General features: G+C 37.9%; 2 protein-coding genes and 1 long non-coding RNA gene across 4 annotated transcripts in view; 2 read left to right on the top strand and 1 right to left on the bottom strand.

The window, feature by feature from the left end:
• The window catches only part of LOC110836406 (uncharacterized), a 142,311-nt gene extending 126,272 nt beyond the window's left edge, over window positions 1-16,039 (bottom strand). The window contains exon 1 of the mRNA XM_087353653.1: window positions 15,806-16,039. The gene's annotated coding sequence lies outside the window, so the exon portion shown is untranslated. The remainder of the gene's footprint in view (window positions 1-15,805) is intronic.
• On the top strand, window positions 741-3,492 carry LOC110837523 (uncharacterized). The gene is made up of 2 exons (XR_002545696.2): window positions 741-820; window positions 2,848-3,492. It is a non-coding gene; the product is annotated as an uncharacterized LOC110837523 (long non-coding RNA).
• Window positions 16,040-17,889: 1,850 nt separating the features above from the next.
• Window positions 17,890-22,072, top strand: LOC110837520 (uncharacterized). Of its 2 annotated transcripts, XM_087353505.1 has the most exons (5): window positions 17,890-17,973; window positions 18,622-18,864; window positions 19,473-19,553; window positions 19,925-20,176; window positions 21,745-22,072. In XM_087353505.1, exons 1-4 carry the CDS (start codon window positions 17,962-17,964, stop codon window positions 20,165-20,167), a joined length of 579 nt encoding a protein of 192 aa, XP_087209631.1. In that variant the 5' UTR covers window positions 17,890-17,961; the 3' UTR covers window positions 20,168-20,176; window positions 21,745-22,072. The 2 variants fall into 2 exon arrangements, with proteins under 2 accessions (XP_087209631.1, XP_087209632.1); XM_087353506.1 differs by lacking the exon at window positions 19,473-19,553.
• Window positions 22,073-22,497: the final 425 nt, after the last annotated feature.

Here is a 22,497-nt window from a genome sequence, read left to right as displayed (position 1 = left end):
ATCTACTGAAATCGAATACAGTTTCTATAACACAATGCAAAGCCTCCGATCGCTTTATGTACGTCCTGGGTGAGGTGCATCCAATTTTGGACATAATACGTAACGTCGAAAATCAGAATAATCAGAACATCATATAAGTAACATTTCATGTTTACACGGCAGTGAGTCTGAAGATGGCCGTCTTCTGGGTTGTGACACCGTGTAGTCTGGTAGAAGTTCGCCGACGTTTCATAAATGCTTGTTGTTGCCTCAATCATCATCGCCCTGATAATGGTGGCTGAAAGGACCTGCGAAACGTCGATAAACTTCTACCAGATCGCAAGGCGTAACAAGCAACAAGACAGCCAAATTCGTGATATCACGTTTTTAAATAAGTGGTCCTCGCCCGTCCGGTGGGGCTTCATTAATTATTCATATTTTCCCATGGATGGGGGGGGGGGATAATACGTGCCGAAAGATAAATCACAATTATCCGCGGCTCAAAGTCGATGTCCTTCCCCGAATAAAACATTATCATGCAAAGAATCGTAACCTATTTACCTAAATCTGGCTTTCACAGCGAATAACTGGCACCCAATATGTTTTTTTTAAAAAGGTGCGACCTCATATTCTCATATTTCGGTAGTCACGGGGGGGTCAGGTGGGGAGGGGATAAAACAATGGGGGTGGGGTAGATAAAATATTGCCGGACTTCTACAAAAGTTTCGGGAGTCAAGTATAAATATGACTGGTAATCTATGGTCAGCTACAAGTTCGCCTTTGTTCCACACGACACAGACAAGACACAGATTTCGCAAACGACACCATCATGAAGGTTTTGGTAAGTGAACGCATTTTAATATTTCATCTGGGTCCTACCACAAGAGACCGGGCTTTAAGGTCTTCCACATGCTAAATCATAGGCCCCTGTTAAATTTACGATCTCCTACCACGAAATAATCTAAGCTGAGTTGCAGATGACATGGCGCTCAGGTATTAAAATTCTACCACTGATTAAACGATTAAAATAAGATAAACGTGAAAATTGAGATATTGAAGGAGGTTAAAATGAGAATTATGTCTTCTGGACTGTGACACAGTGTTGAGAAATGGGTGGTGACTAACGTTTAGGAGGAACCTGCCGTTTACACCTTCAGGTTATACGATATAATACGGAGTTTCAACCCAGAAGCCCACAACCTAAGGCACGGTATCGTTGAAGTACGCTAGTGATATAGATTAAAAATAGACTAATTTGTCTTTATATTTCAGAGATTAATTCCTCTGACCTCTTATAAGTCAGAATTAATTTTGTATTCTTTCAGAAATTTTCGTAGGACTCCTTCGATGGAGGGATCCGCCCTCCTAGAATACACTTACAAAACAAAGATTGTTTATTCTTAATTTTCGACTCCTAAAACAAACCACACATTTCAGATCTTGCTGTCGAATTTTTTTTTTGAGTTGTAAATAAACCCCCTCATCTGTTGGGAGCCAATTTACCAAAACTTGTAACAATTACAAACATCTGAATACTTAGCTTGCATTTCCAATTGGTATTCAAGTAACAAGGTTACGACTTTTTACGAATAAAACTTATTAACTTGGAAGACGTTGGCAAAGTTGGAAGGATAATATTAAAATAGATATTAAGGAATACGATGTGAAGTTATAGACCGAGTTAAAACGACTCAGGGTACAGGCTAGTCGCCTTATGGGTCCATGAAAGGAGAGGAATTTTCTGATTAGCTCAGTGGCTATAAGTTTCTCAATAAGAACTATTTTTCATGGAGTTAATAAAGAAACAATAGAATTACAGTGTTAAAAATGTTTCTAACTCTACTCTGTTTTGCTGTGGGTAATACAGAGCTTATTGTTTGCAAAACAAACATTAGTTCACGGTCATTACTATGTCAAAAAGAAAGTAGTGCATTGTCACACGTGGTTTCTAAGACTGTGATGAAATTTTACGTAATGAGTCACGTATTTGTTTTTCCTGACGTCAGGAGGTGTAACTTATTTTGCAACGCTCATTAGCCGTTTCGAAGCGACGGTCAAAAATTACATTACGCAACTACGCTAAGAGACGGGAAATAGATCCTGTGTTATTACACACCATGGTTCTTTTTTTGTTATCATCAACCATCTGTCACTTTGAACAGCGTTGAGAGTCTCAAATTGAGGTCACTACTTCCTATGACTGTACCTTATCTGATTATTTTCATATCAATGCTAAATCAAATGCAGTCTCTTTCTTGTTCACAATGGCTAACTGACGAGATCATTTATCTGCTCGCTTTGTATCAACTGCAATTACATTCTCAAACTGACTAGCATCCGAGAACATTTATCAATCGATAAACTACGATAATTACACAATTCAGGAAACTGTCTCGTGGTTTCAATTTTTTTTTTTTAAAAATGCGTAGATTATTACTAGATTTATTACTGTAGACATTTATAAAAACTTCAGCCAAAGTGCATTTTTCAGATGTTATTAAAACTATCTTACCGGGATAACTCATTTTTATGGCGTCTGACAAATATACTGAAATTATCGAAATTCTTTTTCTATTGATAAACGATTATCCTGTAATTGTAATGCTACATTTTCAAATTCCTTAATGACGAAACATAAATACATGGCCTGTAGATTGTTTTAGGTAAAATCTTTTGGGCAACTCAAAATGTGTCAAAGATGGCCGACCTCTGAATTTTAGCTCCGAGATGATGGAGGCAGTAAGGAACTCCGAAACGTCGGTAAACTTCTACCACACTACACGTCTGTATAAGGCAGAGATCAGCTATCTTCACTTTTTGCTGTATTACGAGAATGAAAACAATGTCAACGTCTGTCTGCTTTCTCAGGTCTACGTCATCCTAGCTCTGACCGTCTGTTCCTACGCCTTGGCCTGCCAGGGAGGACATCACGATGGCTTTCCTGAGGTCGCCAGGGATGCCGGCCTGGCAAACTCTTATGGATCTTACGGTGGTTATGGTGTCGATGGCTACGGAGCTCCGGTTTACGGTCTTGGTTATGGGTACCATTAATACGTTCCCCTTTTCCATAACCCCTCCCAGTCAGCCATTTCAGAAGTACAACCCAAACTTCCAGCGGAACTACGAAAAACACTAATTTTATTGGCAACAGATTTAATTCCGCGTCTCATGGAACACTTGTGAATTAATTTGACACACACGACACCTGTTTAGAAATTTGAATAGTTTCGTAACTTACGACGATGTAACCAGACTTGTACGGATGTCAATGGCTTCCTTATATCCACACAAAGCACCTGTCTCTCCCAAGTTCTTCGCTCAACTTAATTTTCATAACTCGTTGGCGTTGTTCTGCCAGAACAAGACGAGTTTCTCGTTCCTTACGGAACAAGTTTTCACCTGGATGAAATCTTTAAACGAAAATTATGTGCATTAAATTTTAATTATTTTTATATGTGAAACCTTTTTCTTATAAGTTACTATTCTGTCAATAAAATTATTCTTAAACGTAAACACGTCTGATTATTATTATCATCCCGCAACTTCATTCTGCAACTGCATTGAAGACAGTTCATCAAGGTCACCTGCCTAAAGACTAGATAAACTTCTAGTTTCACACTTTTTCTCAGTTTCTCCTGAAGGACTCTGGATCGATGTCCCACGAGTAACCTACTCTCTCACCTTAGTCCTTGATCCTTTAAAGCAAAAGCTCACGTGAATAACACTTAAAGATCCAGTCCTTACCTCAAAGAAAACACCGCACTTCACCATTACAAAGATCAACTGGTTAGCTCTAAGGAAATTATCGCTGTTTACAGCGACATTCATACGAAACCAACGCGGGAAATTGCAGAGTTACTATAAAGCAGGCGGTACATATAGTTACCAGTGGGCTTTAAATGATTAATCATCATCGATTTTCCAGGGAACACCCATACAAAGGCATATGGTATCCATGCGCAGGCAGTATATGAGTCTTGTCAAAGTGAACGCATGAAAATCAAACCCTGCGCAACATTAATTCTCACCTTGTCTCACGTCTCGTATCTATTAAAAATATTCTTACATAAATTACGAAAATTCTTTGTGCGAGATAGAAAAACACAAACATTTTTTATTTATTTATAAAATTAAACATTTTTAAAATCTTAAGGATTTGAGCTTCAGGATTTTCTCTCCCTGATGATGGAGGAAGTAAGGACCTCTGTAACGTCTGCCAATTTCTGCGACAGTGCACGGCGCAACACATCAGAAGACAGTCGTTTTCATTAATAAAAAAAAAACAAGTTCCTGACCAAATCTATAACCAGTTTAGCACTGTGTGAACTAGCCTGCATGTTGCATCGAATATGACGTCATAAGCAGCCTAGTTACGAGGAAGGAAGTATCTCGTGTCAGGTTAAGAATTCAACCTGTTATGGACGTCAAACCCGTCTGCTTGCACTTATTTAACACTAGGCACTACACAGCTGACTTGCATCATTCAGAGGGCGAAAACAAAAGGAAACACGAATGCGATTTATACTCCGGGCACAAAATTTTGTTATCTACCATATTCTATGGTACTCTACTCACGTATGGAGAGCCTTGTACCTAAGAAACAAAAATTAAAAATAAAACACCTTAAGTAACAAAAGGAAAGTAATGAATATTTCCTTAAAAATTCATAGTCGAACACCTGATTTTTCTGAGATCCACTTTAATATTATCCTCTTTCTAATTTCTAATCTCTCATGTGAATTCATTCTTTGGATTCACCGAATAAAATCCTTGTGTTACAATGTTTTTGTTCTCGGGTTTGGAGTCATGTTGCTAGATGCCGACGTTTCGGATAAAAAAAAACATACTGTCTCCATCTTCAGGGCTAAAGGGCTAAAACCCAAATGTACTTTTCATCTGTCTCATATGTTTTATATGTCCCAACCATATTATGCTCCATGATGTAATTACTCTAATAGTAAGTAAAGAGAACATGTTATGGAAACCATCGATTAATTTTATCCATCCTACAGCTGCTACTTACAAGCGACAAGAGTTGGCCCTCCAGTCTGGGGCTTAGGCGTTGTGTACCTCCCCCATCGTAAAACTCCCATGTTACGATTACATATGTCATAGACCTCGCAATATGCAAATTCAGGTTTTATTACAAAACGATTATTTAACTGGTTAGTAATGAACCCTCAGATTTTATCTGTCAAGTTACTACACAATTCGAAGAAATGGAGCGTTTCAGTGCGACATAGACCGCTGTTGCACATACTGACGATCGTGCAGTGAAAGTTTATCGTCTGCTGGTTCTACTTAAGGCTATGTACTCAGCTGACACACCCTCGAATACGTGGACTCGGCGGGTCCTGAGTTCACAGCCTACTGTAACATCAGATAGGCTACTACACGTAACTGCACGTTAACTGTAAATCACCGATCGATTTCAATGAAAGTTTCGACAGTGTTCAATACGGGTTCTCAGGCATTTTTAACAAGACAAATAGATTTAATCCTTTTGAAGCCAAATCTCGTCTAAATATTATTTAAGAATTCAGTCCGTACCGCGAAGAAAACACAACTCTTCACCATTACGAAGATCTACTGGTTAACGCTGTTTAAGGAAATAATCCCGGTTTATAGTGAGGATCATAGTTCGTCTGATTAATACTTAATAATCCAGTCCGTACCGCGAAGAAAACACCACACTTCAACATTACAGAGATCAGCTGGTTAACGCTGTTTAAGGGAATAATCGCTGTTTATTCTGAGAATCATACGAAACACGTAAATACACCCTGTGGAGAAACATACAATTAAAATTCGTTAAAACAGATTGTGCGAATATTTACCACTAGATTCAAAGAATTAAGCGAATTTAAACTCCTTCTCAGTCCGTCTCTTCCGTCAGGGTGATGACACATTATCATCACTGTTACTACATACTGTTTGGTACGTAATTTATAACGTCGTACGATCAGAAAGGACTAGTTTTATAATATTTCTGTACCATTACAAATGCTATTTTTCATACGTAACTAGCATACGACATCTATTTTATGATCCCTCAGATTTATAATTTTAATTAAGCTTAGTTATTACAGAATGTTAACTTATACAGGGAAATAAAACGAACGTATAATTTCGATTTCAAGCCAGAGTTCTGCTCTGAAGGGGGGGGGGGGGGCAGGTATTTCTGAAATGCAGCTCCATCTCCGTTGTTCGAACATTTCAGAACTAGTTAGTTAGTTTCCTATGAACAACGAACGGTATTTCTGACATTTCATCATCAATCCGAAATTAACGCACAAGTTACAACAGAAAACAGACAACTAAACCCAATATCAGGCAGACAGGTTTAAGTGAACGCTTCATGGATTGCATTCAGACTGATAAAACACGTGAGCCGCGTCTACAGAACATTTATATTATTATCTACGTTACACTTTTCATTACGTACATTACAGGAGCGTTACACAAATGTAAAAAATTAAATAAAAACACGTAACGTAAAAGTTACACCCTGTAATTTAATCTTAAAACTTAAAGGAAAGAGATAACGTGTTAGATCTAGGAGTAAATGGGAAAATAATGTTAAAATGGTTCTTAAGAAAACATCGTGTGAGGATGTGGACTGGATTAAGCTGGCTCAAAATAGAAACCAGTGGCAGGTTCTTGTAAACAGAGTTATAAGCTCTCGGATCCAATAAGATCCGGGTCGTTTATTGACGATCTTAGCGACTACGAGCTTCTCAAGACGGAATTTGTATCATGGTATCAATTATTAGAACAGTTTTAACGTTGTCCTGTGCACTTTTAGTTTTGAGATTGAAATGCTGAAAAACCAAGCTTCGAATCCATAGCCTACCTAATTCGGCCGGAAATAATAATTCAAGTTACAAGACAGTCGATGTTTACATTAGGTCTAGAATATTATTAAAAAAAAAGTGAATATCTTGTGGGTTAATGCGTCGTGTAGTCTGGTAGAAGTTCACGAATCGCCCTGATGATGGAGACAGCAAGGACCTCTGAAACGTCAGTAAATTTCTACCAGACCACACGGCGCAAAAATCGAGAAGACAGCCATCGAAATATTCGTTGCCTTGAGAACCTAAAATGTCACTAACTTTATAATAGACCATGTTTATTCTTCTTGTATACATTTCTGAACGCTGTGTCAATTCTCAAATTCATTACGAGAAGGTGAATGCATTGAGAAGCAAGTAATTACGGATGAATTATTGGCTTATTTAAATACGCTATTCTACTGCGAACTTCAGAGGGACGGCACAGTAACTAATTAACTGACAATGTCCTTACTCACTCACTACGCCTAATAGATTTTTGACGGAAACGTTACTTATGAAACACCGGGTAGGAAGCCCGCACAGTCCCTGAGTGACTCTTACGTCACTACTGCACTAGACACAGTGGCCAATACTTCTTCTGATCTGAACAACTGTGTTTGATTTTTAGAAAGCTGTGGTTCGCAGTCTACGCAATAAATGATCGGTCGGTAACCGTTACACTGACATCATAAGTAATATACAGGGTGTTCTAAAAGCAGCTACAACATATGTAACACGTAATATACAGAATGTTATGGAGTAGTTGAAGATGCTTTGGTTGAGGGATCTATTACCGACACTTTTTCCCCCAATCTGTACCATTCTGAACTATTATTCATGTCAATCAAGCAAACAGACAGGGTGTTACCGTCACCATTACACGATGAAAAGAGAGATTTATTTATAGTTAGCTGAGTATTTATGTTCCGAAGTGTTTGACCCATAAAACTCCCTTCATCTGGGTTGTTACGCCGTGTAGTCTGGTAGACGTTTATCCCGACGTTTCGAAGGTCCTTGCTGCCTCCATCATCAGGGCGATGAGTAAGCCGCGAGAGTGGAAAACGCCAGAGTTACAGGAAATGACCGGTAAGGAAGGATTCAAACTACTCTTACATTCAATTAACTGGATGCGCGGAACAAAAGCTGTTTGACCACTGAATTAGATTTCTTGTAGTAAAAACCCAGCACCGTCTTCATTTCCGACACGAAATGAAAGCGACACTGGACCAGAGGAATGTAAACTTTTTCCTGTCTATCAAGACCCAGAAACAGACCACACAGAATTTTCTAAAGGAGCAAATCTTAAATCAATTTATTATACACCCCGAGCTAAGAGCTGTCGAAATTACAGGTATCTTATATTTATTTACTAATGTCACTGCACTATCTTAAAAGTGTCACCAGAAAGAAATATATACGAGTAGTAACTGCAATACGTACAGATAAAATAAAAGACGCTTTATAACCTTGGACAAGTTCTGTAGTATTAAATTCTAAATGACTGATTCATTATCGGTTAGGAGCCGTATAATAATTTATTATTTTTGACTGGTCAACTTAACCATCTGTTAACTGGACTGAATAGTGATTAACCCACAAATAGAAGAAATAAATTCGGACAGAACAATGCATTGGGCAAGGCGAAACAAGTTACGATACGCGGACACACCCCTGGAATTGAGTAAGTCCCTGGCAGACGGCCTGCTTAAACATTTTGTACCAGCTTTCAAGAAACAAACGAATGTCTGACTAATTGAAACGATCAACGGATGTCAGTATGACTTTTTGAGATCAACTAATGTTTTATTAATTCCTGCATGGGGCGGAATCTTTGAAAAATTCATAACTGTTCACAAAATTCCCTTGGTTTTACTAAACCCGAAGGTTCATAACCGTGTTCACAAGAGCCCGTCACCAGACCCTATCCGGACGTAGATAAATCCAGTCCGTCCGCACATTCACACACTAATTCGTCGAAACCCATTTTAATATTATCTTCGAACCTGCGCTTCAATGCCCGAAGTGATTTCTTCGTTACAGGTTTTGAGACTACGATCTCCCCATGCGTGCTACATCTAATCCCCGCGATTTTATCGTCATGATGTCGGGTGAAGTGAACAGTTTCTGACGCTCCTACGAATTTCAGCCTGGAGAGCGACTGTCCCGCATAAGTTTTCTATTCCGTGGTCTTTCCAGGTTCATTCCGGTTTGTACGAACTAAAGTAGACTTTTATTTCGAATCTTTACTTCTCCAAATAAGATTTCAGGTTATCACCGTGTATGAATGTGACTATCAATGTTTATATTAGGTCTAGAATATTATTAAAAAGTTTAGAATAAGAAAACTGTCTTCTGGGTTGTAGCAAGAAACACTCCACTAATAAATTATGCATTTCCAAGTGGCTCAGATACTTGTTCCAGAATTGTTTCAAATACATTTTATCTGAGTTCATTCTTGAATGTATGCAGCGAATTAATAAAACCCACAGAGCGAGTATAATTTCACATAAATATTACATAATCCGTTAAAAAAACTTAATGCCTGTTTATTTATTTAACTGGGCTGCTAGTAGCTCAGAATATATAACGTCAGAATTACAGATTAAAATTATTAATAAATAATTATAAATTATGAGGAAAAATTCTCAGACAGGTTGTCGGGTCTCTGGCCTGAGATTTGCATCAGTGACTTCCCGAATTACGAAGCAGGAAAACCAACCAACGAGTTTTCAGTGCTAGTGTTAATGGAATTTATTTAACTAAGAAATTACATAGATAACGCTCGTGTAATTGTTATTATGTATTGCAGATTAAACTATTCAATTTTACGGTACGCAAATAATTATTAAATTCAACGCAATTATGATACTCACTCTGCGTGAAACTTATAGCTTTAAAAGCACCAAATGCATCATCGCATGGCATATTTCCATTTTCGCGAATGAGATTCTGATGACCGAGTCATGCTGATATAAACTTTACATTTATCGTCAAAATTGCCATCGTCCAAAATGTAGTATCGGGTCAGTGTAGTTTAATTTTGATTACTTTAATTTGTTGGCAGCTGTGAATATCACATTCGGCGAAGTTCATTAATAACTGATCAGAGATTCAATTGTGTCAGTGGTTACATTTACGTGGCATTAATTCCCGGAAGCCGGCTGAGTTCTGAAAGTGTCGTCGAGTTGCCTCACGCAGTTTCACAGTATCCTAGCAACGGCACGTTCACTGTCCCACACCCGGATATCAGCCTTCAGAAGAATGCGTGTTCCCACAACAGAACAAAAAAAAAACGCCCAGATGTCCGTGGGTGGAACCCGAAGGTTATAAAAGAAAATCTCACCAGTGACGTATTCTCAACCATTTTAGGGCCCCAAAAACCAATCAGCTATTAGCAAAAATTTCATATTCGTTTCTTGTAAATGGTAAACATTCTTCTGTCCTATTGCTTGTTTAAATACGCTGTATAAAGTATATAATGTACAATAACCTACCGTCAAACAGAATAAAAATTCTTATTAATGGAGGCAGGACATACAAGGCTGTGGTAGTGGCCTACTCAGCGATAAAGTTTAACTGGAGCGGTTTTGAGAACAAGTTAGGTTTTGACGTTTAAGAGACAGGGGCAGGAATGGAGAAAATTACTCACGTTTTATACTTTTTAGCTTCTATTATTAGGATGATTAAATAAATGGGAGTAAAAGGAAAGGATTACTTTAAATTAGGCTAAGACTGGATGATAATATTAAAATTTAACTGAAATATTGAGTGTCTGTAGACTATATTTAAATGGGTTAAGTCTTAGGTTCACTGAAACACAGTAAAGAATATTGTTTTTCTATAAATAAATTTATTTGTTGATAATAATTCTCATAAATAATCATGAACTATGGGATTAACAAATAGATGACTGATTCATGCAGAGACGTGAACTAGGTACCTTCTGGAATACAAGTTATAAGACACCCAAGGATTATCTAATAACTTCTGTCTTCGTCTGAAAGTAAATTATATCCTGTTACGAAGTCAGAACTTATTTTGTTTTTAAAAGATCAGTGATGGTTGGAAAGGATTATGAAAAGACTACCATGAAAGAAATAGATGGCTTAGGCTCTTGGAAATACAAGCCAATCACATGTAGGTTTTGTTTCTGCCAGAGGGCTATGTAATTAAAAATAACTGGACGTCCAAAAACATACTTTCATACTATAGAGTACACAGCAGAGCTGGTATAGCCTAGTTTCCGTGAATTCTAGCCAGATAAACCACTACCAGTCGAATTATACAAATCTGAAGAAGAAACATCACCAACAACAGACTCTATTCATTTTTAGGTTATGAAACAACGCTGCATCGACTACAGAGGTTATGAATGGTAACGTGTCTGAATGTACTATACAGAAGATCGTCGGAAGAGACTGCGAAAAACAACGGAAAACCCTAGGGTTATCGATGTACTAAGGCGCCTGTTATCACTAAGCCTAGCGTGATGGATCTTGTCAATTATAATGACGTAATGACAGCGGGAAATGCCTTAAAGTATTTAACCTTTTGAAACCAGAGCTCATATGTAAGAATTCAGTCCGTACCGCGAAGAAAACACAAGGCGTGACCATTACAAAGATCAACTGGTTGACGTGTTTAAGGGAAACTCCTACCAAACACTGCAACATACCACAAGACAGACATCTTCATACTCGTTGAAGTAAAGAGTTTTCTGGATATTTTTAAATCGTCTAATGAATAAACTCATAAAATCCACGACGTTTCGGAGATGTGACTCTATCTCCATCTTCAGGTAGACCTACTCAGTTGGGCCCAATCGATAGACCTAATCCCTATCTCAGTGGATTTTATTTATTTTATTTATTTGAGGATGGAAAATATCCAGAAAAATATTTAATTGAACAAAACACTATCGTCACAAACTTTTAGAATTTATCTTCATTCTCGCCACCGTGAGAACCTTAAATCTCACCCATTTGTACCTATAGGAATATTATCGGATGAATCAGGGTTATTTATTTATTATTCAACTCCCAAGCCATCAGTGATATTCTTATACGAAACGGAGAGAAGGCTAAATTTCTAAGAACAATATCTTCTATTGAATTAATTAATGGCTGTTCAATTTCCCGCGTGGAGACGCTAAAGTCGACCTAGATCTCAGTGCGGTCTCTTTACTAGGCCTAGGTCTATTAGGTAGCTCGAACAAAAACGAAGCAGTTAGCAGGAGCGAAAAAAAAAAAAAATCAGCGTAGCTTTAATCATCTGGCATTAAAACTGGTCCAGCATTTCCCTTTATTGAAAAAGTGGCATATGACCAACAACATCAGAACTTGCGGATTATGAAATATGATTCTAACTTTAAACTAGACAACTAAGCCAAGGAAGAGTCCTTTTTGAGAAGATCACAGAACCTCGGCTAGTCAAATGACGACGACAGTCTTCTGAGTACTCATCGCCCTGATGATGGAAGCAGGAAATACCTCCGAAACGTAGGTAAAATTCTACCAGACTACAACCCAGGAGACAGCAATCTTATTTATCCAATATAGATTCTGTTTTGAGTTCTTTCAATTGTACGTTTTATTTTTTATATTTAATCCAAGTGTATTTGCTGTTGTTATGAATATTAATTTAGCGCTTGTAGTGGTGTACAATTTAATCCTCGGGAATATTAGATAGGAAGAAAGGCAGTCGAAACTACGTGTGACAGAACGTTCCCCGTGTACAAATAAAGATATTTTAAATGTTAATTATTGTAATATTTTAATATTTAATAAGAATTTATTGTGATTAGACGGACAAGATTTAATATATACTTATTATATCACAATATGACGCAACTTTACCATCTTATAAAGATATTTTGTAAACCAGCAGTAACATACGAACCACACCTCAAGGATTAATGGCATTGTAATCGATAACTCTACTGGTTTCCTTAATTCGTCACGGCATTTCAGAAAACCTAATACCTCGGTCAGAAGGAGTGGAGATTACAATGCGTCTTGGTTTAACAATTTTTAACAAGGTTGTTATTTATATGATAATGAAAAAGCAAAATGTTATTTCGTAAGTCGATACTATTCAGAATTTTAATGACGTTTCGAACTGTAAGATCCAGTGTCACAGCAGAATTTCTTGTCACGATCTATTACCCTATTGTCTTAAAAGTAATAAACATGGTTGTATAATTAGTACAAAACTTTCTTTCAAAGTAACACGACGTTTTGTCGCATAATATAAACTTGTTCGTTAATAACGTTCATTTCATAATGCATTATTCACAAGATATCTCCGTAAAACTTCAGTTTTTACCGCGTATCTAAAAAGAATGACAAATGGTAATTAAAAATATATGTTTGTCTGATGATGTATCTCCTCTCTGTATGTCCATCTATGAAAATGAGGGAAATTCTAATGAAAGAAATTTATCTCAATAGAAATCAACGTTTGCTGTTATAATCCACTATCATCGTCCCAAAAAAACTGTTATTCATAAGATCAGAATTGTTGCGGTAAATACCAGTTCATGTTCCTTCACGTAATATCGTAAGTGAATTTCGATGTTAATATAAACTAGACAGGCGATAGACTCATTCACTAAAATGCCGTTTGTATTGGGACACAAACTGGAGTCTCTAGTTCATAATCCGGAATGTCCAGTCAAGTACGAATTACATCATAATAATCTGCGTACTCCCTTCACATTCGGTCCATGATATTCTCGTTACATGAGATGCAGGCATAATGACAAAAATTATCCTCATCGTGTCTAAAAACAACATTCTAGTTTTACAGTTCACACAAAAGAACCTTCTGATACAGAAATTGTAAACGTGAATATTATTCAGGGTAACATTTTATTATTTTCATGGAAGATTTGAAATTTTGTGAAAGCGATTTAAATCAATCTTGAACTAAAATACGAATTATAAATTCAAGGACGAAAACAGACTGAGGGAGTCTGAGGAAAGGGCGGGGAGAACATCTGGACCTAAGACTGAGTCTGAAGGCTACATAATGAAGAGCCTCACTTAATTAAACACTGTTGAGATGATCAAATCGAGACAGACACGATAGGTGGGCATGTAGCACGGATGGGAGAGAGAGAAGAAATGCATACAAAATTTTGATAGGGAAACCGAATAAAAAAATAATATTTTAAATAGGTAATAATTGCCACAAAACTGATAAACGGTTGACATCAGGAGATTTTTTTTTAAAGAAATTCTTGATGACTATACGAATTACAAACAGGAAAACGTGTAACATCCGGCTCCATATAGACCCACGTCACTTATAAGATCAGAGAATCGAGGTCAACGTGTTGTTCTACAAGAAGCAATCAAATTAGGAAAACCAGGGCCACAGACTCATGGACCATGTCTTTCACTTATAAGCCAACACAGTCACATGACGTTAAGGTTATTGCCAACAGCAGCAAAGTCTGTGAGGAACTACCCTCCTTTAGTATTCTGTGGAAAAATTCGATTACATGGGAGAATAATTCTCGGTTTCTCCTATTCGGGAGATACCAGCATCAGAACTGGGCCAAGGCATTGCCTTTTCTGACCGAAGTTTTCTTGGTTTTTAAAAAAGAAGAGCAGGGCAGAAAAACCAGAGATGCTTTTTTGAAAGAGCAGCGACTGCATATTGACTGCCTGATCATGCGCACAAAGAACATGAAATGAAGACAGTTTACATTAACACACAAATAATAAAACATCAGACACAAAAGTGTAAGCAGTTATCGTGGATTACTTTGGAGAGATTCAAAGGAAAAGATTACAAGTCAGTAACATAGAACTCTTAAAACACAATAGCAACTATATACACTACTTGCTACAACATTCAATAACTCTTCAGTTAAATGCATATTGAATTGTTTTCTTCGTTACATATGATTTACAGAATAAACTTAAATTACATTATTTTACAGTATTAACCAAATTATCGTTGTCAGGTTGACAGGATGTGATTTCTTTGAGATACGGACTGAATTTTTAAATAACATTTAGATTAACTTGGGGCTTAAAATATTTACGAATACAAGGATTAGAGACAGAATAGGTACAGTAAGGTTTAGCCAAATGGAGGTTTAAAATTTTTAGTGAAAAAACCATGACGTCATATAGGATTTTAATAATAAATTGTAATTAATTAATAAAGTACTGATTGCTTATCAAGGTTTGAAGTTGTTATGGTGGTTGTAGTAGTCTTTAATTGCGTTATCTCTAGCCCAAATTTAATGAAAATCCGACCATCCATAAAATTTGTATAGACAGATGTCAACTGTGTGAGGTTAAGTTATCATGGTGTCTCCTGACGAGTTTTAACATCCATAACGTTGGTATTACTGTGTAGAAAATTAAAAAGCGTGAGTCTGAAATAATCTCAAGAGGCATACCAAATTTCATAAAAATCCGCTCAGCCGTTTTAGAATTATTAAATGAGTACTGTCGTAAGATAACGTCATCGGGGGCGTGTCGCGCATGCGCGGTGAATCGTGTGTAATTGTATCAGCACAGTCCCACCTCAGCAGACGTGGACACTTTGACGACTCTGTGCTAGCAATTACCTGGTAATATTAAGAAGACCACGAACAATTCTATCGCTATAAAAGATAAACTTTTCGAAATTAGAATGGGATGTCTCCAGAATATGAGACATGCGTGCTAACCACTCAACCACTATGGTCGTTAATAAAATGTTCGATTGAATACGGATGTATACGACCTCGGTATTTTAAAGATATGATTATTGTAGCACTGTATGTTTTATGGGTCTGAGGAAAACCACTAAAATAATTAATCTTCATATCCACCAAGTAGTAAATAATGAATTCATAACGAATGTTGGACCACAGGCTAATATTTGATCGCACACGATGTAACAATATCATCACAAAATACGTGCACTAATTTATTAACACTTATTACGACTTTGATTTTATAAAATAATGGTAAATAAACCGTTATGTTTACCTTTAATATCTGTAGAATCCGGTGGTTCCAACTCATCTGAGGGTTACAGTGTTGGCATTAAGTAGTCGTTGTTCACCATTGTTTCATGTTATTAAAATGATTTTAACATATATGGAAACACAATCACTGTATTTAAACGTATTATTACCACTGCATCCCACTCTAAACACAAATACACGATCAGATATTCCTTAAAAGCTTCACGTAAATTCTATGTAAACATCAACAGGCGGACGGAACCGGAACTTTGTATTTCCCCCACCTCCCTCTCTTCGATGCCTCCAATGGCACCAACATGCACGACTCTCGTAGAGGGTAAATTTCCCGCCTGCAGACGCATCAAAGGCAGTGTTTAACAAATTGTGGTCCGCGTACCACTAGTGGTACCCAAAAGATGTTTAAGGGGTACGAGACATGAAATATATTTTTTTATAAATTTGTTCAAGGGCGTCTGCTATCAGATAAACTGTAATATGTGTACTATTGAAAAAAACGCGTTAATACCTATAAGAGATCTCAAGTTAATGTACGTTTACTTACCTTGTACTTGTTACGTAAAGCTTGGTTTACGAGATAACTGACATTGATATAATTGGGATTTGAAAATGTTTATAAAGTCTGGGAAAGTGACCAAAATTATTATTATATATGCCGATCGGTTTGACGTTACACGAGAGATTATATTTTGAATTTCAAATAAAATGTACGAGCTGAGTATGAAAATAAAGTGATGGATTTTTTTTAATGACAGGTCTCTCTTACGCTAAATTATATATAATTTTAGACTTAATTTTTTTTTCAAGCTTATGGACCACGTTCCTGCAATGCCTTTTACGTCAAATTCCACGTGGATTTTTTTCTTCTGAAACAGTACACGTATAAACGGTCATTAGTTAGTGACCAGAAAACACAGGAGAAATTACAGGGTTTGATTCCCGGAGGCGCGTTACATGTGTCAAGGTTATTTAGAGTATAAATCACTGTCTCTTACGTTGATGCTAAAAATTAATGGAGAGGAGATGATTGTGGTTAATTTTGTGGCCACATCCAAACATTCTTCAGTGGACAAAGCTATTGGTCAGAGTCCTTGAGAAGCTGTTATTGGCACAGCTGGTCAATAAATCCACGGCCCTGTACGAAACTGTAAGCTTTGTTACCATGTTTAAAATCCTTGAAAACTGGTCTGTATCCTGAACTGGTTGAATTTAACCCACACTTGAAAACGCCCAGTCTAATATATTATTTTACATCTGTTACTAAGTCTCTAAAGTTGTTTCTTTCCTACAGAGTTTAATAGAATATAATCTTTTAGGCTCTTCTCGTTGAAAAACTCATCCTCTGTGATTTGTCTGCCTTGATAATATTAGCTTTTTCATGAGTGTTTATGCACAGTGCGTGAGTTTTACTCGAGGACGGACAGCTTTGGAGCAACCTTGCTTCCACGAGGTAGGTGGTTGATATCGCAATACGGTCTGCCGTGCGTGGGAGCCTGTCGGTCCAGTGACCCCACTCCTGAGGCGATACAGCTGTTACCTGAGTCATTCCAAGACCAAGAGCACGGAGCACCAACTACTGAGTGCAAGTAAGACGTACGTCGCGGCGAGGCTCACAAACTATCAGCTTCTAGCTGCCTTTACGCCGATAAATGTAAAATTTTCGATCAACTTCAATTCGTATTTCTGAAAACATAAAATCAATTTTACCATCCGTATCGCGTATTTCTCAATGTCTTCTGTAACTTAGATTCTATCATTATTTCCATCATCATTGACGCGAAGCTCGTCTAAATGATATTTAATAAAAAAAAACGACAGTCCGTACCTCAAAGAGAACACATCGCATCTCCATGACAACCGATCAGTTGGTTAATACTGTTCACCTGTTTATTCTGAGAATCATATGTAACAAATTAATAAAACGTGGCTTGAAAGGTTTAATGCTAATTTGAGATCTATTCTTGTGAGCGAATTATCGCTCAGTTTCGGTGAGATTTATGCCATTCTTGGTTCAAAGCGTCGTTGCCTGTAGTAATCTCGACCACTGGGTGTGTCGACTGCCCCGCTATCTAGCGCAGAGAGTATAAAAAGCTACGGAGGTCCATGTGTCGTTAGTTATTGACTTTGCATTCGAGTAAAAGCAGCTAATTCAATCTCAACATGAAGGTTCTGGTAAGTTTCAATTGGCGATGCTGACCAGTGGCTCCCAGTCTTAATAATTCACAAGCGGAGGGCCTAGACCTATCACTTCGATCAGCATTAACTTCATAAAATGTGAATCACATGATAGTACATGAATATTGCTGTCTTCTGGGATGGATAACAGACGTTTCAGAGGAGCTTACTAGCTTAGGGACCTGACGATGGAGACAGTAAACTTATCCGAAACGTCGTTCGTTTCTATCAGACTACGAGAGGCAACAACCCAGAAGACGGTAATTTTTGTTCTTGTCGCCGTGAGGACATGAAATCTCGACTTACAAGGTGGACGTTTCGACTCTCACCCACTAACATTTTACAGTAGAGTTTTCTCGAATGAGATGACGTCACGGAGTCGTCAGAATATGTCAGTGTGTTAAGAACCGAATGATATTTTACCCTCGACGTTGTACTGTTGGGTTTTTCTTTTATCAAACCTGAAAATGGAAACATGATGTTTCTCCGAAACGCTGGACTCAACCTAGTCCACCCGGCGTTACAAACCGGAAGTCCAACTTCGACAAAGGGTTAACAGTTAGTTTATTAGACGAATGTAACTCCCTAAAGCCGCGCACTTGCTGTATCTATTGACTAAGTGGCGAAATCTTCTGTCTGCTTTAGGCTGTCATCGTACTGGCTCTCGCCGTCGTGGCGTACGCAGAAGACAAGAAGGAGGAACAACAGGCAGCCGCCTCATCTGAGAAGAAACAGGACAAGCGAGGTCTTGGTCTGGGATACGGTGTCGCCCCCGCCATCGGCTATGCCGCCCACTCCGTCGGCTATGCCGCCCCCGCTGTTAGCTATGCCGCCCCCGCCGTCAGCTATGCCGCCCCCGCCATCAGCTATGCACATGCCCCAGCCGCCGTAAGTACCTTTGTGATTAATCCTCAGTCACCTTTCTGAAGTCGACTTTAGATGACAGAATTTTCCTTCAATGATATTGCAGGTTTTTGAAAAATATCTTGTGATTCATAAACTAGAGTAAAAGTAAATTTGTCCCGCTGAACGCCATGTAGGCACTTGGGGGAGGAGAGATGTTATAGCTCCTACTAATTCCTAACCTCGGCACTAGATGGGGTGGGTGGCCAGTTTCACGCCTCGGCCGCGCTTTGATCATAAACCAAAACATAATGAAGTTATTCAACGTCTGTAAATGGTAAAAACGGGAGGTCCGTGGTACCTGAAAGAAAGTAATTTGGTCTAGAAATAAAACACAGAAAGGTTTTGTCTCGTCGCCAGACTGCAAGGGCTTTAATTCATGATATTGTACAACACAACTAAAATAATGTGAGGTTGAAGTTTCATTAATTACGACATTGCGGAATAATACGGACATTAACTGAGTTAATTTTCAGTTACTTTAATGCGGGAAGGAGACACAGATATATCGACTACGACTTGAATTTTTTTTAAAAAAAAAACCCAGCAGAATGAGACAGATAACTATTCTCTATTTAATACTTTCGTTTCAGATCGGTTACTCTGCCCCTGCCCTTAGCTACCACCCCGCTCCCGTTGCAAAGGTTGCCTATACTGCCCCCGCCGTTGCTAAGGTAAATCTCGTGGTATTTCAGTTGATGTAGCAAACCGACAAAGGGTCGTGGTTTATAACGATACGATATCGGAATTTAATTAAAAAGAAAGACATTTTTACCCTCAGTTTATCACTGTCTTATATAGGCGTACATTGGATAATATTAAAATGAATCTTAAAGGAACGCGGTGTGGTTTGGGATAATTTAACACGGATTTTCCTCTGGAACATGGGTTTAAAACTCGGTGTGTCACTGCCAGGGAAGAACATGCGTGTAAAATCAGCACGAAATCGATCGATCGTATTACAATTGAGAATTATCCTCAAAAATATCTTAAAAAAAATCTGTGATCACGTACAGGTAAAATATATGTCTTTTTATTTTTACAGATTGCTGCCCCGGTTGCATATTCTGCCCCAGCTTTGAGTTATTCCGCCCCAGCTTTGAGTTATTCTGCCCCAGCCTTGGGTTATGCTGCCCCAGCCTTGGGTTATGCTTCCCCCGCCATCGCTAAGGTAGCCGCTCCCGTCGCTTATGCCGCCCCCGCAGTGGCTAAGTTCGCAGCACCCGCTTATGGACTGTCTACTGCCTATGGTGGTTACGGTTATGGTGGTCTGGGATATCTTCACTAAGTCAAACAGGTAAGTAACATCTTTTGTGTCGTCAGACTTTACGACGACAACCCAGCAGACCAACATCGACGTAATGTCTATTCTGTTACTAATCTGTGTTTTAACTGCTTATATTGGTATTTTTATACATCATTGAACCTCGTATCAAAATTTTACACTGAACTGAATAAAGTCACGAGGCATTTGTGGTTGAGAAGTTCCGTGCTAGAATTATTAAGGCGTAGGACAAACACGGAGAATAAATCTAAGTCGGAAACTAGGCGAAACTTTTTTGTTCTGGAACTTTCATAGCGCAAAGTTTCTCTCTTGAGATTCAAGTGGGAACTCTGTCGCTCTGTCAATGAACTAAGAACAGTCGAACGTCGAATCATTCCTTTAAATCTCATGTGGCCATCAATTTTGGAGAGAACTCAGAGCGAGAAACATAACCTTGCTTTAATTGAAAAAGGATGTTTTCTACACGCTTTTTTATATTCTAATCAGTTTTATTATTTACGTATTTACATCAATTAACGCCCATATTTTAAAAGTATCTAGTGTATATTTAATTCTTTATAAATATGACAAATTAATGTTATTATAACCATACACTTATTAATTCATAAGGCCACGTCGTGTTGCAAGACCAGTTAAAGTCTCAGTATTTAACCGCTTGAAGTCCAAGTTCATTTAAATGAATATTTATTAATTTATTCCTTACTTAAAAGAGAACACAATGCCTCTCTATGACGACTATCACTAGGTTAATGCTGTTTAAATTCGAGCCTTTAAAGGGTTAAACATAACACAAGAAAAAATATTCAACTTACTAGGTGCTACCCAAAATTTCGGGGAATTTCAATTCCACGCGCGAACCGGTTGTGGAGTGGCCTGCCGCCGCTAGATGGGGCGAGCAGTACCTTTTGTGAATTAATGTGCCGACAGCCATGAAGGCGAGGCGTTCTTGAGTCTCGTGCGTTTTTGTGACGTCGTGTTGTAGTGGTTCGGCGATTTTTTTAAATGACAGATTTTAAGAAGCAAGGAATCTGCACCAAATTTTGCTTTAAGCTTAAAAAAAACTGCTGTAGAAACCCACCGTGTGCTTGTGGAAGCATTTGGTGAGAATGCAATGAGTCAAACTAAAATCTTTTTGTGAAACAAACGCTTTAAGGATGGACGAACGTCTCTCGACGGCGATGAGTCCATGATGATCTTTTCTTTTGACATCCAAGGCAATGTCCACAAGGAATTTGTCCACCCTGGAAGTTTTATTGTGAAGTTTTGAAGCGGCTAGGGGAGAGTATTAGGCCGAAACGTCCGTAAAAGTGGGAGAACAACACAATTGAGGAGATCCAGGCAGAATCCCAGGAGGTGCTTGAAACACTCACAGTTGAAAACTTCCAGGGATGCACGGAATCATGGAATAAACGCTGTATCCATGCCCAAGGGAACTACTTCGAAGGAGACGGTGGGAACTAGGAGTTATGACAAGAAATTTTCTTTTTATGGGCAAATTCCCTAAACTTTTGGGTAGCACCTCGTAGAAAAATTGAAAATAAAACTGTTATTAATCGATTACTTTTTTGTTATTTTTACAGAATTAGTCCGACTGTTCGATGTAGCTAATGGATCATCGAAGTGATTAGCTCCTTGTTCAGCGGACAACCGTCTTCTACAGGTTTAATTCTACTCCGTAGAAAAAGAAACTTTATATTTATTCATATTTCTGGAAATCATTTGTATTTATTAAAGCAGAACATCTATTTATTTGATTTATTTAACGTAATGCAAATTGATGTTACAGAATACGTACTGATGATTTAATGTTTACAAATGAACACATTCGAAATTTATGTTTTAAATATCTGTCTAATTCCTTCTGCTTATTTTGCAATAATTGGTAAAATAAATCACTTTTATCACTTACCTATAAAAATTGTAAATCTCAATAATTCCAAATACGACCCAATCCATTTCCTCCTCAAAATTTTCCTTACAGATTTATAAATTACTACGTAAATACCAAATTATGAAAACCGAATCATTCAAAAATGCCTTTGAAATGCGTTATCTGCGTTCCAGTTATGAAGTTAACATATTTCAGGTGCTAAGATTTCACGTATTTAATTAATCTTACTAGGAGGATGCTGCGAAAATCTTACTTTGTCTTCTGCGAACTTATCTTATAGGACATATACCGCTTTAACCCGGCACTAACACTCTGAAGCAGAAAGTAGTGCCAGGCGGGTCGTATCAAGGCGCCTTCATCTCGTCTCGTGATCCATAATTTGGCATTTAAATGAGACAGCTGTCTTCTCCCTCTGATCTGAAGGCGGTGCGTCACTTTAAGA

The sequence above is a fragment of the Zootermopsis nevadensis genome, unplaced genomic scaffold (assembly GCF_977971745.1).
Source record: "Zootermopsis nevadensis isolate Lab colony 2312 unplaced genomic scaffold, Znev_1.0 Znev_ptg000022l, whole genome shotgun sequence".
NCBI classification, from domain to species: Eukaryota; Metazoa; Arthropoda; class Insecta; order Blattodea; family Termopsidae; genus Zootermopsis; species Zootermopsis nevadensis.
The sequence above is the reverse complement of the archived record's forward strand: the minus strand, read 5'-3'. Positions and strand labels throughout refer to the sequence as shown.